Below are 16,739 nucleotides of genomic sequence, written 5' to 3'. Positions count from 1 at the left end.
TATATCAATTTCCACTACAATTTTATCGCAGCCTGTGAATGTGAATTTAATAATATCTAAATCACTACGCTGGCACTGTAACACAATTCAGATTACCTAACCGTTAATTCAGATGGAAAATACACTGTCTACCAATAAGTATTGGGACACCCAGTAAAGTTCTGCGGAGGTGGAGTTATAGTCTGGGGGTGTTTCTCCTGGTATAGACTGGGACCCTTGGACCCTTGGTCCCAGTGCATGGTAAACTCAATGCCGACGCCTATTGCACTATTTTAGATATCAGTGTGCTTCCTACATTATGGCGGTTCTATGGTTCAGACCAATGTTAATTCCAGGATGACAACGCCAGCTGTCATGTTGCGAGGTCTACCATGACTTGGTACAGTGACAATCAGGTTAACCGACTGGCCTGCCCTGCCCAGAGCCCAGACTTGAACCCTATCTTACTTTACTTACTTTACTTACTTTTTTGTAGAGTTGGAAGGGACCTCAAGGGCCATCGGGTCCAACCCCCTGCGAGTGCAGGTTTTCCTAAATCATCCCAGCATATGTTTATCCAGATTCCGCTTGAAGATTTCCATTGATGGAGCGCCCACCACCTCCCGTGGCAGCCTATTCCACTCTCTCACTACCCTGACTGTCAGAAAGTTTTTCCTAATGTCTAATCTGTATCTCTTTCCCTTTAGTTTCATCCCATTGCTTCTTGTACTTCCTTGTGCTAATGAGAATAGGGTAGATCCCTCTGCACTGTGACTACCTTTCAGATATTTGTAGACTGCTATTAAATCTCCCCTCAGCCTTCTCTTCTGCAAACTAAACAATCCCAGTTCTTTTAGCCGCTCCTCATAGGACATGGTTTGCAGACCTTCCACCATTTTGGTTGCTCTTCTCTGGACTTGCTCCAATATATCGATGTCTTTCTTGAATTGAGGCACCCAGAACTGTACACAGTATTCCAGGTGTGGTCTGACCAGGGAAGAGTACAGCGGAATAATGACCTCTCTTGATCTAGATTCAATGCTTGTCTTAATACATCCCAGAATTTTATTAGCCTTTTTTGCAGCAGCACCGCACTGTTGGCTCATGTTGAATTTGTGATCTACTATTATGCCCAAGTCCTTTTCCCCTATGCTATCACTTAGTTCTATTCCTCCCATACTATATATGTTTTTTACATTTCTGTTACCCAGATGTAGAACTTTGCATTTGTCCCTGTTAAATACCATTTTGTTCGCCTCAGCCCATTGTTCCAGTGTGTCTTATTCCTTTTGAATACACTCTCTCTCCTCTCTAGTGTTGGCTATTCCTCCTATCTTCGTATCATCTGCAAATTTTATGAGTTCCCCAATAATTCCATCGTCCAGATCATTTATAAAGATATTAAAAAGTACTGGGCCCAGAACAGAGCCCTGCGGCACCCCGCTTTTGACTTTCTTCCAGTTCGATGTGTAGCCATTTAGTATTACTCGTTGTGCCCGATCATTAAGCCAGTTGTGAATCCACCTAACTGATTTTTTGTCAAAGCCATACTTAATCATTTTTTCAATAAGAAGGTTATGTGATACTTTATCAAATGCCTTACTGAAGTCAAGATATACTATGTCCACGGCATTCCCTTGGTCCAACCATTCAGTGATTTTGTTGTAGAAGGAAATCAGGTTAGTCTGACAAGATTTATTGGTCATAAAGCCGTGCTGGCTCTGGTTAATTAATGCCTTCCCATCCAGGTACCGAAGTAAATGTTCCTTGACAATTTGCTCAAAGATTTTTCCTGCTATCGAGGTCAGACTTACCGGCCTGTAATTTCCTGGATTGTCCCTTTTCCCCTTTTTGTAGATGGGGACAACATTTGCCCTTTTCCAATCTAAAGGGACCACTCCTGTTTCCCATGACTTACCGAAGATTATAGCAAGGGGTTCTGTTATTTCCTCTGCTATCTCTTTCAGGACTCTAGGGTGTAAATCATCTGGTCCTGGGGACTTGGTTTCCTGTAACTTGGCTAAGTGCTCTCTTACCAGACCTTCGCTTATAGTCAGCTTGGAGTCCTCCTTCCCCTCATCTCCATCACCATTAATGTCGATATTTCCATTAGTTTCTTGGGAGAAGACGGATACAAAATATGAATTTAGTAGCTCCACCTGCTGTTCCACCATGTTAACTGTTTCTCCTTTGTCATTCTTCAGGACTCCAATGGTCTCCTTCACTTTTCTTTTGCTTTTAACATATCCCCAAAATCCTTTTACCTATCGAGTTGGATCGCCGAACTAAGGGGGCATCAGACGTCCAAAATCGGTGAAAGAACGTACCTGTCTTACCACTAGCCATCACACAAGGGCTTGTGAAAAGCATGCCCCGGAGGGGTGAGGCTGTAATTGTCGCTCGTGCCACAGGTGTCCAAATACTTATTGGTAGACAAAGTAGGAGTTGGATGCTCTGAATGAAGTCTTCTAGGGTATCCTTATTTTAGGGTTGCCACCTCTAATTGCTTTTTGACCAGCAAGGCAAAAAAAAAGTTGGGGAGAGGGCAAGTAAAATCTTTGTCCTGTGTGCAGGAAGATCTAGCTTCACTTCTACACTGGGGAAGCATTCATGTTTTCACTCCATTCAAAGTCAATTTAAGTAAGAACTTTTTACCATAGGGTTTGATGACACAGTCCTTGGCTGTCTCCATCGGTTCCATATACTTTGAATGGAGAGCAGTTGTGATTGACAACACATGCTTGAACACCACTTAATTTCAAGTTTTCACTGTGGTCATGTGGTAAATAGGAACCCGGAACATTTATCATAGTGTAGGATAGATAATGAACAGGGGCATAACTTGAGGAGGTGCAGAGGGTGCAGTCGTACTCAGGCCTAAGAGCCTTAGGAGACCCATAAGCAGTGGCATCATCTCCAAGGTTGAAGCTACCACCTGACTCATAAGTCTAGGATACCCTCACCACACTAAAGTTGAATAATTTTGTTTGAAATCTTTTCTCATTTCTAGGAGCATAGCTGAACCTTGGGGGCCCCAAAGATCCCCCTGTCACATAAAATATACCATTATAATACATGGCACAATGTAGGAATGAGGCTCCAATTTTGCATTTGGGTCCAGGAGCTTCAAGTTATTCCCCTGCTGATAAATGTCCTTTTTAAGGAAAACACCCTTAAGCTTTGAAGGTTCGGTGGCAAGCTTGCAGCATATAATCTCACAAATATCCGGGATAAAGAGTCCTGCAAATTTTTACATCTAAATTTAATAATCAACTGCAATGTTGACAAGCTGAAATAAAGACTACTACTCTTTGACACAAATAGCATAAAGAAGCTGTCTAACTCTGTTTTCCTTAATATAAATCTAAATTGGGTTTCCGCTTCAGCTGCTTCAATAAGTCAATAAAACAAAACCTTTTGTGATCTAAATTCATATTTTTATATCAAGTATATGAAACACATCGATATGAACACCAATATGGAGTTTCTCTGTATAAAAAGAAAATAGAAATGGAGAAAAAGTTGATGAGATAGTTTACAGTCCATCCGAAGATGTAAGATCTCTTACCATAATCCTTTGGAACAACAATGAAATAGGAGCAGCTCTGTCCAGAAGTGTAATTACTAGGGTAATTAGGAGACAGAATCACTCCATCTTGGCTGACGTACTGTCCTCCACAGGGGGCTGCATGAGAAACAGAGATATAGCACACACTGACTCCAACGTCATAAATCCACAGTTCATCATTTATCAATGTGACCAGGATTATACCTTTCTATACACAATAGACTGATTTGTGAGGAATTGAAAAAGTGCATGATGGGGTAATATATATCAACCAACAACCTTTCATTCCCATATTTGCAGTGTGTCATAGCTAAATGCACCTTTTATAAAGTTTCTGGACTCTGTTTTTTACCTTTATTTTTATTACAGATTTAATATATATGGTCCGCGCTCATGAGCACTAATGGCCCAGCCGGCGACAATCCAATTGAAGTCAGTAACTTACCACTAGAGGCTTTTTTTATGGGATGATTCACAAACAATCCTAACTGACTCTTGAGTCAATAACGAAATTGACAATTTCAAATGTGTTTCAAAAAGAAGGAGCCAATTTCAAAGACGCATATTTCACAATGGCAGCATGTTACACTTACATAAAGAGTTACAAATGTTTTCACGATTTATCAAGTTTTAGTGACCATTATAGAACATGTGCCTTCAACCTGCAGTGTGGACAAAATTGAGATAATAGTTGAATTTTCCCCAAATGCCCCTCAATGTAACCACTGCCGTGATTACGGCAGTGGTTGCTAATGGTATTTGGCCTTTTATGTATCCCCACAAGACAAAAGGTGGAGGATCTTATCTCTGAGGATCTTAAAGAGTCCAATAGTGTATCGCATAGTTTTGAGTCTCGTGCGACTTATCCAATGAAGCATTGTGTCACTTAGAAAATGTCAATCCTGCAGGTGCCAATGTAGCAGCGCTCCATCTTGCTTCAAAGAGGCCCCCTGTAACTGAGTTTCCCTCCAAAAAAAAAGGTCCATAAACCTTTGTCTGGGGAACTGCACAAAATTCATCCACTTTTGAAGAATGCACTCATGCTCTAATCCCCTTATCCACACATTTGTGATGGTTAATTTTATCACCTAGATGAAATGTTATTTCAACACTAAATATCAAACAAGGTAAGAAGCTGCCATGCTCCTAGTTCTGTAACATTGCATTACTAAATTCTACGTGTTTTTCTTTGTCACCTGCACAAAGAGCCTGTACCAGTTGCAACTGATATGGCCTCATAATTAAATGTTGCATTAACACACGTGAGACACAAGTAAGGAAACACAAACTGGTAAGACAAGTAGACTCGTGCAGGCTAGGCAGAAAATTCTCTTGAATTCTTCTCATGTTTTTTCTCTGCAGTACGTGGTTACCCTTTGCCCTCCCCATGATATAAACAGCTTCTGTTGAATTGCAGAACAAAAAACATCTTGTGTTGCGAGGTCATCATCAAGCATCTGAAACTGTGAGTGGGTGGTTTGTGGCTGCAGAGATATACTGTGGTGATTTCTATGTGGGTCCATCTTTTTGAAGTATCCTGGAGTTATTTTCTTTATAGATGGAGGGTGGACCCTTAAATCATTTCCTGATATGAAATATGGTTTTATAAACCAATAACTGCTCAGACTAATACATTCTTCAATGGAGCATGTGACAGTCTTTTTCATTTCAAATTTTAAATTTTAAAATTAGGTTCTGTAAGAACCAAAAGAAATTCAAATCGTAATATACCTTATGTAAAATTGGAGGCATATAGAGATACAGTAAGGCCTCATCGACTTGTGTAGGTGCTGTATTTTAGTATAACATCAGGTTTATAAGGAGTCCTATGGGTCAGGTTTAGTAGCCTTACAGACTAAACTAATACTTCTACTTAAAACTGCTCATTGATGTAGCTCAAAATCCAATATGTTAATATCACACTTCTCTTATTTCAAATCTATCACTATGTAACGCCTTCAGGACCAAGCCAATTTTCGTTTTTGCATTTCTGTTTTTCCCTCCCCGCAGTCCAAGAGTCACATGGTGGCTTATTGTTTGCAAAACTGTACTGCAATATCCTGTGAAAGGTACTATGAAACTAGAAAACATTTCAGAATGAAGTGTAATTGGGAAAAAAACGCATTTGTGCCACTTTCTTATGGATTTAATTTTTACGGCAATCACTATGTGGTAAAAATTGCATGTTACCTCATTTTTAATGTTTTTATACCTTATTAAAGGGGACCTTTTGCCTCCTCCAAAAAGTCTAGCTGTTCACATAATTTAATAGGTGTTGCTTCACTTATTTCAGCGCACTTGGAGTTTTTTCTGTAGTCCTCACCATTCCCAGACTGTTAGTTTTGGTGTCTGACATGCTATTTAGAATCTGTACTTTCAAGAGGGTATTGTCAGGCAGAAGCAGACAGTCTTCAATTGGCTCCAATGCCAACGCCAATGACGTTCTGGAATGTGGCAATCATTAAAAATGGCAACTGTACACTTTAGATGCCTTGGCCACATTTTGCTGTGCCATCTAAAGTGTTAATAGCCGCGATCAGTGCCATAGTGGGTGCTGGCTGTATTATATTATTACAGCTGTATTACCGTATATGCATACAGCTCTTCACGTTTAATTGTGTACATGTATATGATTGTGCATGAAGGGGTTAAGATTTTTTTTTTTTTCAAAGGATTGAAAGATTTTTCTATTCCTAGGGAGAGCATATTAACATCCAAGATGTAGTTATATCATTATTGGAGTACTACATGGTCTATATGAATAATTCATGCATTTGATTAACGCCAATATTGTATTTATAACTTGGTCTTCCTGTTTTATATATCTGAAGGTGTACTGACAGGCTCGAGATAAAATATGCCCATTTCTCCTCAATTACTGGAGAATATTTATGATCAACTTTGTAATGTGATGTATGGTGTTATTTATATCAACACTTTATCAGGAAAATTAATGAAATAAAACAGATAAAGATGGGAGATTACCTATACACGAGGGACGAGGGAAGTTCCAGACTGGCTTTCCATCTCCTCCCATCACACAGGTTAGAGTAGATGCTCCGTTAACCTCATAGCCACTATCGCAATAATAGGTAACAGTAGAACCAAGTTTTAGGTCACTCCCAACACGGGTGCCATTTTTTATTGCTCCTGGGTCAAAACAGGACTCTCTGGGATTTTCTGGAAGAAAAGAAGAACAATTTTGAAGCTTTTTTGACATAGTAGTCTTCTATTGAAACTTACATTAAGAACACCCTAGTAAGGTTGAAGAGGGGTTATTGATTGAGAACATTTGTTTCAAACGAACTCCCAAAATACTACTCTGGTCAAAAAATAATGCCTTTTAGAATTCCAGCTCTGTAATATTGATATTGAGAGAAAATCAGGTCTTAGCATTGCTTAAAATATTAAGAATTCTAAGTATTCATAAAATATATATTAAACTACAATGATCTCTCTCTGCAGAGCTAAGAATTTCTACATTCAACAGATGTCCCCAGGAGTTATCATTCGGGATTGTGTAATGGTATGCATTTTAAGCTGACAAAAGTCACCGCATTGACCCTGATATGTGACTTCTTAGTGACATCGAGAAAAGGATAAGAGAAACTGCAATGCAGAGAGATTCAATATTCATGGCCTTGCATGCACTGTACAATGTTATCACTAAACTGCTGAAATCATTAAGCATCATTAACATCCAATAATAACGATTGTACATGAATAAAAGCCTTACGTCTCGAAAGCTCTGTACTTACACAATGCAGCTCATGTGGAGACAGCCATAAAGCAAGGCAAGAATCAAGTCCATTCAGACATTAAAGTGTTTCACTGAAGTGTGACAGAGCTTTCAACACACACAATGGACCACCCCCAACAGTGCAAATCCTCACCCTTGAATTATCTCATTTTTCTACTGTTCTTTGGTACAGATTTTTACTTCTTAGACTTGGCATTGATATGTTAATAATACACAATCATTTGTTAGAAGGAATTGCTGCTGAAAAGTTTATAACTGTACTCAGGACTGGTTTTGATGAAAGATTGTCCCGCACTATTGTTTTGGTGCTATGGTTGACACTATTGTGTGTGATACAGGACTGATTGATGCACTGTATGGGTCACTACTGTATCTGCACAATGACTGGGACCCATTTATAGGTTCTACAGAAGGTAGTAATACGGAATATAATCACTGATGTAGAAAGTTCTACTACTTTGGCACTGATAGACATAACCATGTGAGCAAAGTACAGTTATTCTAGGACCACATAATTACAGCACTATAATGTACAGTACATTGTAGATTGTACAGTACTATTACTTGGACACTGAGTGGAAGTTTTTGATGGACACTAGGTAGCAGGTTGGTAGCAGTATTATTGGTAACTGTAAAGCTCTATAATGATGGCATAAAAAGGATTTTTTCTTGGGAACTGTATTACTACATTACTATTGTATTGACCATTGAATCTACAGGTTAATTTATTTAAAGGATACCTGAATTTTCATGAAAAGTTGAAATATGTATATGGTATTGTTGGTATGGGATATTCTATGACTATATACGCCTTCATGATGGTGTCCTATCAGATATTCTGTTGCTAATAATCAGATTATGGCTGAAACACACACTTTGTATTTCTGCCTCAGGCTGTTGGCATGTACTATGAGGAGCAGTCTGCCCCCTCGCCCATCTATTACTGATAATGTTCTGCCATTCTACCAGGAATAATTATAAAATTGCAAAAAAATACCTGAGAAAAGACCAATACTGGGTATACTGGATATTACTAGACTACAAAAACAGGGCAAATACATGCAACCAAGCAGATAAGACACAAAAATCCACAAGCACAGTCAGTAAAGTTGCTGGCTGTCTGTGAATAATATCCCATCTGTAACTACATAAGCAACAAGAAGTAGCTATAAGTCCCAGGATCTCAGAGAAAATGCGCCATGCACCTGCCCTTTAACTCATAGTCCTTTTCCTGACTGTAAGGCAACTAGATGGAGCAGCAGTCTTCCTGATGTACTCTGTCATTACAAGGATAAGAAGATTATTAAACCTCATCCCAGTGGCTAAGCTTTACCCCTCTGTTGGTCTCCAGTCCAAGAGTTGGCAAACTAGCAAAAGATTAACCCCTTAAGGACCCGGCCATTTTTTGGTTTCGCATTTTCGTTTTTCCCTCCTCACATTTCAAGAGCCATAACTTTTTCATTTTTCAGTTCACAGAGTCACATGATGGCTTATTGTTTGCGGGACAAATTGTACTTTGTAATGGCATCATTCAATATGCTGTGCAATGTACTGGGAAGCTGGAAAAAAATTCAGAATGAGGCGCAATTGGAGAAAAAATGCATTTGCGCCATTTTCTTATGGGTTTAATTTTTACAGCGTTCACTGTTTGGTACAAATGACATGTTACCTGTGTTCTACGTGTCAGTACGAACGCGGTGATACCAAATTTATATAGTATTTGAAATGTTTTGATACTTTTAAAAAAATGATAAACTTTGCAAAATAGAAAAAAAAATTTGTGTCATCATGTTCTAACACCTGTAACTTTTTCATATTTCCATGTATGGAGCTGGTTGTGGTGTCTTTTTATGCGGGACAAGATGACGTTTCTATTGATACCATTTGGGGAAAGATCTGATGGTTTGATCACTTTTTATTCAATTTTTTATAGGAGGCAAAGTGTTGAAAAAAACGCTTTTTGGCGGTTTTTATTTTTTTTGCCGCTACGCCGTTCGCAGTACGGGATAAATGTTTTAATATTCTAATAGTTCGGGCATTTTGGAGCGCAGGGATACCTAATATGTTTATGTTTAATGTTCTTTAATTACTTTTATAGCTAATCTAGGGAAAGGGGGGTGATTTGAACTTTTATATTTTTTTTATTTTTTTAATACTTTTAAAAACTTTTTTTTTTCTTGTTATACATTTATGATCAGACCCCTTAGGTACCTTGAAACCTAGGGAGTCTGATCGCTCATACTATTCACTGCAATACTACAGTACTGCAGTGAATAGCAGAATCCCAGCACTTCTATTAGACGATGCCTCTGGCATCGTCTAATAGATCTAGTGCAGAGACAAGCCTGGAAGCCTTCAATAGGCTTCCGGCTGTCATAGCAACCGATCACCGCCCTCATGTGACGTTCAGGAGGGCGGCGATCGGCGAAACATGGCGGCGCCCATGCCGCCGTTTACACACTGCGGTCACGTTTGACCGCAGTGTGTAAAGGGTTAACAGCAGCGATCGGCTCGGGCACCGACCGCTGCTGTTATTGGCAGGTCCTGGCTGTATTATACAGCCGGCATCTGCCGTGTATGGAGCGAGCTCAGCGTGTGAGCTCGCTCCATACATCCCCATGCGACCCATGACGTACAGTTACGTCAAGGGTCGCTAAGGGGTTAAAGAGGACCTTTCACTTCCTCGGGCACATGCGGTGTAATACACCGCTAGAAAGCCGACAGTGTACTGAATTCAGCCCACTATCGGCTTTCACGTTCTGTGCTGCCGGTGAAGAGTTATTGGTGCCGGTACCGTAGCTCTTCACTGTCAGAAGGGCATTTCTGACAGTCAGTCAGGAACGCCCTTCCTCACAGCAGCATCTATTGCGCTGTACTGTGAGAGAGAGTATTCCTTACTGCCCAGCGATGACGCTGAGCTGTCAGGAATGCCCCCCCCCCCCCCTCAGTCCCCATCTATGGACAAGCACTATCAGGAGTGGAGGGAGGCGTTCCTCACCGCTCCCACAGTACAGCGCTATAGTCACTGCTGTGAGGAAGGGCATTCCTGACTGATTGTCAGGAACGCCCTTCTGACACTGAAGAGCTACGGTACCGGTACCAATAGCTCTTCACCCGGGGCACAGAACATGAAAGCCGATAGTGCGCTGAATTCTTGAAATTGCGCTGAGTTCACAAACCATTTCAGAAACAGGCAGTAAATGTAGTCAATGGACACAGCTGTAGCAAGTTTATCTTTTGTTTGCTTTCCCTCATCCTATAAATTACACATTGTTATTAATGACATGCTCACAGCTTTTAATGGCAAAGGTTAGTTAAATATTGTAATTTTTTCCTGTAATAAAGCTGACGCTTAAAAGAAATCTCATTGTAATGTAATTGTTATATTAATAAGGTATTAATTGGTAACCTGTGAATGAACTTCTATCCCCTTGTAATATTTTAATTATTATGCTCTATGCAATCGACTTTTTTGAAGGTTATTCCCATTTAAAGATACTTTAGCTAAAATACTAAGCCAAATACCAAATATACTGTCATAAGACAAATCAAATTGTTACAAATTGTTATAAACAAATTGTTATATAAGTAAGAGCCACCTAAATGTACTTCTCTAAGTATACTTCAATGACTTCACAACTACCTTAGGATTGGTTAGCAATATCAGATTAGCGGGGGTCCGACTTCTGCCCCCCTTTCCCCTCATTGGTTACCAAGTGAACGCTGCTTCCTCTTAGCACCTTTATGACCAGGCGTGAAAAGGCCTCCATGATGAGACACTCTTTTCTGTTTTTGCAGACATGTTGGTTTAACACCCCAAAAACAAAAAAAAAATGCTTTCTCTTTCTCATGACATATAGGACTATCTAATTTACATGTTTATCGTGATTTTTTTTCTTTTATTTTAGCTTTATTTGGGGTAAACTTTACAAAGGTGTTTTTTTTTGGCTCTGGATAGGTTATCAAGTAGATTTAGGGATAGACAACCCCTTTAATGGCAGCGAACATTAAAGCTGCAGTGGACAGTCCTTATCAGGTTAGTTACTAACATCATGTCCACCAGTCATATGGTCCTTCTGTAGCTCAGTGGATGGCTTCTTCAATTAGCTGATCATTGGGGTTTGTCATCAACAGTTAGACTCAGGCCCCGCACAGTGAAACAAAGCTAAAAATGATGCAAAAAAGCCATGAAAACACTTCGAACAAACACATATTTGATGATTAAGGTTGAGACCCGAGATTGCTTTTTATTCCAGATTTTGCTGCATTTTTTTTAAAGCTAAAGTCAAGAGTAGATTTAGCAGAAGTGAGACGTATGAGTACTTCTTTTATTTTTCCCTTTAACAATAGAGATGAGCGAACAGTAAAATGTTAGAGGTTCGATATTGGTTTCGAGTAGCCCCTCAATATTCGACAACTCGAATCGAATATCAAACCCTATTATAGTCTATGGGGGGGAAATGCTTGTTTCAGGGGTAGGCAACGTTCGATGAAATTATACTTACCAAGTCCACGAGTGAGGGTCGGGCTGGATCCTCCGAGCAGTCTTCTTGCAGCGTCCCCGCGGCGTCTTACGGCTCTACAAGCGGACATGCGCAGTCGGCTCTACCCAGGCCCGATGCCTGGCAGAGTGAATGAAGAGCTGGAAGACACCACGGGGAAGCTGCACGGAGAAGACTTCTAAAGGTAGGAGAAGAACCAGCGTTGATTGGCCGACTGTATAGCATTCGGCCAATCAATGCTGGTTCTGCATCAAACGTTTACATTCGAACGAGTGGTACTTGATCGAGTACAAGTATTTCGAATACCATAGTATTCAATTGAATATCTACTCGATCGAGTACTACTCACTCATCTCTATTTAACAACTGTTAGTGGTTTTTTCTCCACATTTTTTCTCCCCCTATTAAATAATTAGGAAAAGCAATCATACTTCCCCTGCTAAAATTTACATATTGCATTTTTTCCATATTAACATATTTGCATTTTTCCATTCTAACATATTTGCGCAGCTTTATCGCAAATTTTTTTTCTGCAACAGGTTAATGGGATTAAACAAAATCTCATTCAATCTTCTAGTACTGTACGGTCTTTTGTTTTTCTGCATTTCCGCAGCAGCCAAAAACACTTTGCTTCAGCCACATTGGGCCTTAATCCGGAAAGCCTCTTTCGTATCAAAGAACAAGAGTAACTAATGTTTTATGATAGAAATGCTTACCGTACAATTTCCTGTACTCTTGGCCAAGTTACCTGCACACTGGAGGTGGCCTTTATAAGGTAAGTACTATTGTTTTCATAAGTCCCACAGAATTGCAGATGAATATTATTTTTAAAGCTGAAACTTAATAAGATGCAATTTTCATTCCTAGCAAGCATTATAAATAATTCATGTGGCAACCTCTTTACGGTGTGCACACTTTGGAATGGTTGTCATTATAGTCTGCCCTTTGCTGGATTTCCGTCCACTCCTTTCAATTAAATCAATATCTAGAATTGGAGCTTAGAATTTGAATTTTACAACCAAAATGAAACATTCATGATCCCTGTTTAACAGTGATAAAAGCCATTAGGTGAAATATTGAACATGATATTAACCTTTCTGTGCTGATTGTAACAAATGTTATGAAACAAAAAGGAACCAAACGTAAGCTCAAGTGGGATTGATGGAGTGAATTGTCTTTTCATGTCATTTTATCATTGCTTTCTTATATGAAAATTTTCACTTTTAGGCTAAGGTTTTAGTTTTTTGTTGCAGACTTTGCTGCAGTTTTTTGTGCGAAAGTCAAGATTGGCTTGAAAGGTAAAGGGAAAAATAAAAGAAGTACTCATCCGTCTCACTTCTGCTAAATCTACTCTTGACTTTGGCTTAAAAAGTGCAGGAAAATCTAAAATAAAAAAAGCAATGTGGGGTCTCAACCTTAATCATCAAATATACAACATTATTAGTATGTTTATTGGGATGGAACAGTGCTGCAGAGATGAAACCTGTCTGAATTGCTGGTGATGGGATACTATATCTGCTCTACTGGCTCATGCTCTCGCACTTATGTTTTTTATGAAGTGAAGAGATATGCTGTGGGAAATTATATGTCTGATTTATTTACATGGGATGCATATCCATAAAGGTTAGTAATGTATGGCTTATTTCATACCTATATCCCTGTTCTCTCGTCTACTGGCTCTGGTATTTATACAGAAAGACTACGTATCATCCCTATTGATTTTATTTGGCACCAGTTGGGTTCCATTCTGTTAGAATTGTGATGTTTTTGACAGCAAGGACACTGGATCTGCTACTGCTAAATAGGATATGTTAGGACTTATGCTCTGTCATTAAAAAGACATCCATTGCGGATCCATGAGAAATGAAAGCCTTGGTGCCAGTATGAGCATAGCCTATTCCATAAGTAAGAATAACAGTAGGGTAATGAGGGAAGTGTGGAAAGCTAGTACCATGGGAATCATATTCATTTTCAATCTTATTTCAACAGATAAAGCTGAACTCTGCTTCCATACAAGCAATATGAGCGGAATTGTTTTACTGTGGTGTCCCATGCCTTGTGGCAGCAGGCTTAGTGGATAATTGTGAGATCTAGAAGTCAGACCTCAACTATCAGATACTGATGACTTATCATGTGTCTAGGTCCTCAGTATAAAAAATGCCTGGTGGACCTGAAAAACCTATTTACCTAATGAATTAAGTGGATAGGTGATAATTTGATATTACTGGAATCTTTACAATCCCTGATCATTGACTACTTGCATGGACCATACTAAACTTGACTTCCCTTAAATCCAAGCATGGATTTCAGTAAGGAAGACTTGACAAGAAGGGCTATTCCTCAATAAGCACTAAGTTCTATTTCTACGAAGAGAAATAAACAACATTAATGTGTTGGCCACGATAAAACAATGGCATCCAGATGCTCCAAATTATTTGGATATCGTAACAGGCACTACTTGGGACTCTTATCTATTAACTAGAGTTTAAAGGCCCCATGAATAGTCTGATCCGCTCTAGAGGATCTAGAGCAGGGGTAGGGAACCTTGGCTCTCCAGCTGCTGTGAAACTACAACTACAATTCCCAACATGTTCCATTCACTTCCATGGTTGTTTCAAGAACAGCAGAGCAAGTATGCATGCTGGGAGCTGTAGTTTTGCAACAGCTGGAAATCCAAGGTTCCCTACCCCTGATCTAGAGTAACTATGCATTATCATGACACTTTCAGCAGTGGTTTTTGCTTACAGTTTCAGAAGGTTACAAGGTGATCCCCCTGACAGCCCACCAAATAATGCTGAACTGCCCCATCTTTATCTGGAGACTGAGGAAGTGTGTCTCAGTCAAGGAGTTGTGATTTAATGATCTTTTCCTAAGAGTGGCATTTTGCTACAGCCAGTTGTCTTACTGCCTGATACAGGATACTGTTGAGAAGATAGGAGAGGAGCATGAATGAGCTACAGAGACACATAGAGAGAATGTATCTATATATTTCTTAGTTTTAATTGTAATATAAGACACAACAGACCAAGGAAAAGAAAGAGACTAAGGGAGAAAATGCTGGGATATGTTTCTGCATTTTCTGTGTTTAGTGTTCCTTTAAGCATTACATAACTCTCACAGAAATAAATGTTCTGGGGATATTATCACTCCTTAAGGAGAGATTACCTTCACAGGCATATGGAGACTTACAAAAGCCTTTTTTGCTCCACTGGGGGATTATGCGAAAAATATGCAAATCTGTTTCCCAAGATGTAAATAGGAAAACAGTGCCTCTGCTTGCTTTCTTCTAGGGGCAGCTCCCTTAAACATCATGCCTGACTTTTTCAACAAGCCTTAAATGCTATGATGCGAGGTTTAGCCAAATCAGTATCCCAGCTGTAGACAGCGCTGAGTCTGGTTGGATCTCCTCAGCACATTGTAGGGAAAACTGATTTGGCAGAGATGAGAGACTTCTAGACCAGGTTCTGGGGTTAATATCTCTCCTTAAGGAGAGATCACCTTCAGAGGCATATGGAAACTTAAGAAAAGCCTTTTTCGCTCCATTGGAGGATTATGGGAAAAATATGCAAATCTGTTTTCCAAAATGTAAATAAGCATTTAAGGCTTGTTTAAAAAGTTGGGCATTATGTTTAAGGGGGCTGCCCCTAGAGGGCAGTAAGCAGAGGCACTGTTTTCCTATTTACTTCTTGGAAAACAGATTGGGAAATAAATGTGTTATCCAGCTAATACATGGATGTTTTGATCTTCTACAGGAAGAGACATTCCTTGTTCCAGCTAGTCAAAAAAAAGTCTAGAGTCTATTAACTGAGAATGGTGTTTAATTTTTTATTTTTTTTTGTAAACCAAACAACCCCTTCAAAATACTGCTTCATGGATCAGTAACTGCATGAAAAAAACAGGTCTCCCTCCATCAGCCTTTTAGAGCTTACACTTGATGCTGAAACAACATACCCTGTCCAAGTACAATGAATATCATTTTAAACCACCATTGCTTTAGACCCTCAAACTTTGTCTCTGAAGGCAAGGGATATTCTCTTCTGCACCCATTGCTTGATAGAAGATGCTTTATTTCATGAGTAAATAAAATATTTTAAAGCCATATTTATACATCATTTGCTCATGGCATTAATTTACATAGATAATAGAAAATCCCATGGTGTCCAGGACACAGTAGACTCAGGAGTTAAGTAAAACGTAATTTTTAATAGGTGAACATCACCACAATAATAAAAAAAAAACCAGAGGGGAAAAAACACTTCATATTGAAAAGGAAAAAGTGACTATGGCTACGGGGCGCATCTCTGAAACGCGTTAGCTAGATATCACTTTTCCCTATTCAATATGAAGAGTTTTTTCCTCAGAGTTTTTTTTTATTGTTGTGGTGATGTTCACCTATTAAAAGTTAAATGCACAGACAAAACCTTTTTGGCAAAAGGTATTGTCTGTGCATCAAAGAGCCTCAGTCTGACACCGCTTTTGAAGTATCCAAAACTGTGAGTAGTGCTATGTGTTTTTCATTTTTCTATAATTCATTTATGTTGTCACTCTAGAATACATTACATGTTGCTCTATAGTATATTTTTAAGAGTTACTAGTTCCATAAAATGAAGAATGCATTAGCAGTGCATTCTAACTATAATACTATAAGAAATGTTAGACGCACATGAACAGTATTGTTAATGGGTGCAGATAATAATGCAGTGTCAAATGCAAAGCAAGAAATGCACCTGACTACTGTATCCATTATAAGGAGGCACCGCTAGTTGTACCTCCCTCTCCACAATGCCCCTAGTTACCCTGTGTATTTCTAATACTGGTGTCCTTTTAGGGTCCATTCACACAGAGGAAAATGGTGAGGAATTTGGTGTGGAAATTTCCAAGCTGAAAAAAAGCCTACCATTGATTTCAGTGGGTTCTGCTAGTTTTTTTT

General features: G+C 39.2%; 1 protein-coding gene across 2 annotated transcripts in view; it reads right to left on the bottom strand.

The window, feature by feature from the left end:
• The window catches only part of CSMD2 (CUB and Sushi multiple domains 2), an 801,202-nt gene that overhangs the window by 113,333 nt on the left and 671,130 nt on the right, over window positions 1-16,739 (bottom strand). For both annotated transcript variants that reach the window (XM_075264669.1, XM_075264670.1), the window contains 2 exons: window positions 6,533-6,727; window positions 3,548-3,664 (listed from right to left, as the gene is read on the bottom strand). In XM_075264669.1, coding sequence (XP_075120770.1) covers window positions 3,548-3,664; window positions 6,533-6,727 — 312 coding nt within the window. The remainder of the gene's footprint in view (window positions 1-3,547; window positions 3,665-6,532; window positions 6,728-16,739) is intronic.

Source organism: Leptodactylus fuscus, chromosome 2 (assembly GCF_031893055.1).
Source record: "Leptodactylus fuscus isolate aLepFus1 chromosome 2, aLepFus1.hap2, whole genome shotgun sequence".
Classification (NCBI taxonomy): Eukaryota; Metazoa; Chordata; class Amphibia; order Anura; family Leptodactylidae; genus Leptodactylus; species Leptodactylus fuscus.
Note: the sequence above shows the minus strand (reverse complement) of the source record. Positions and strands in the feature narration are given on the sequence as shown.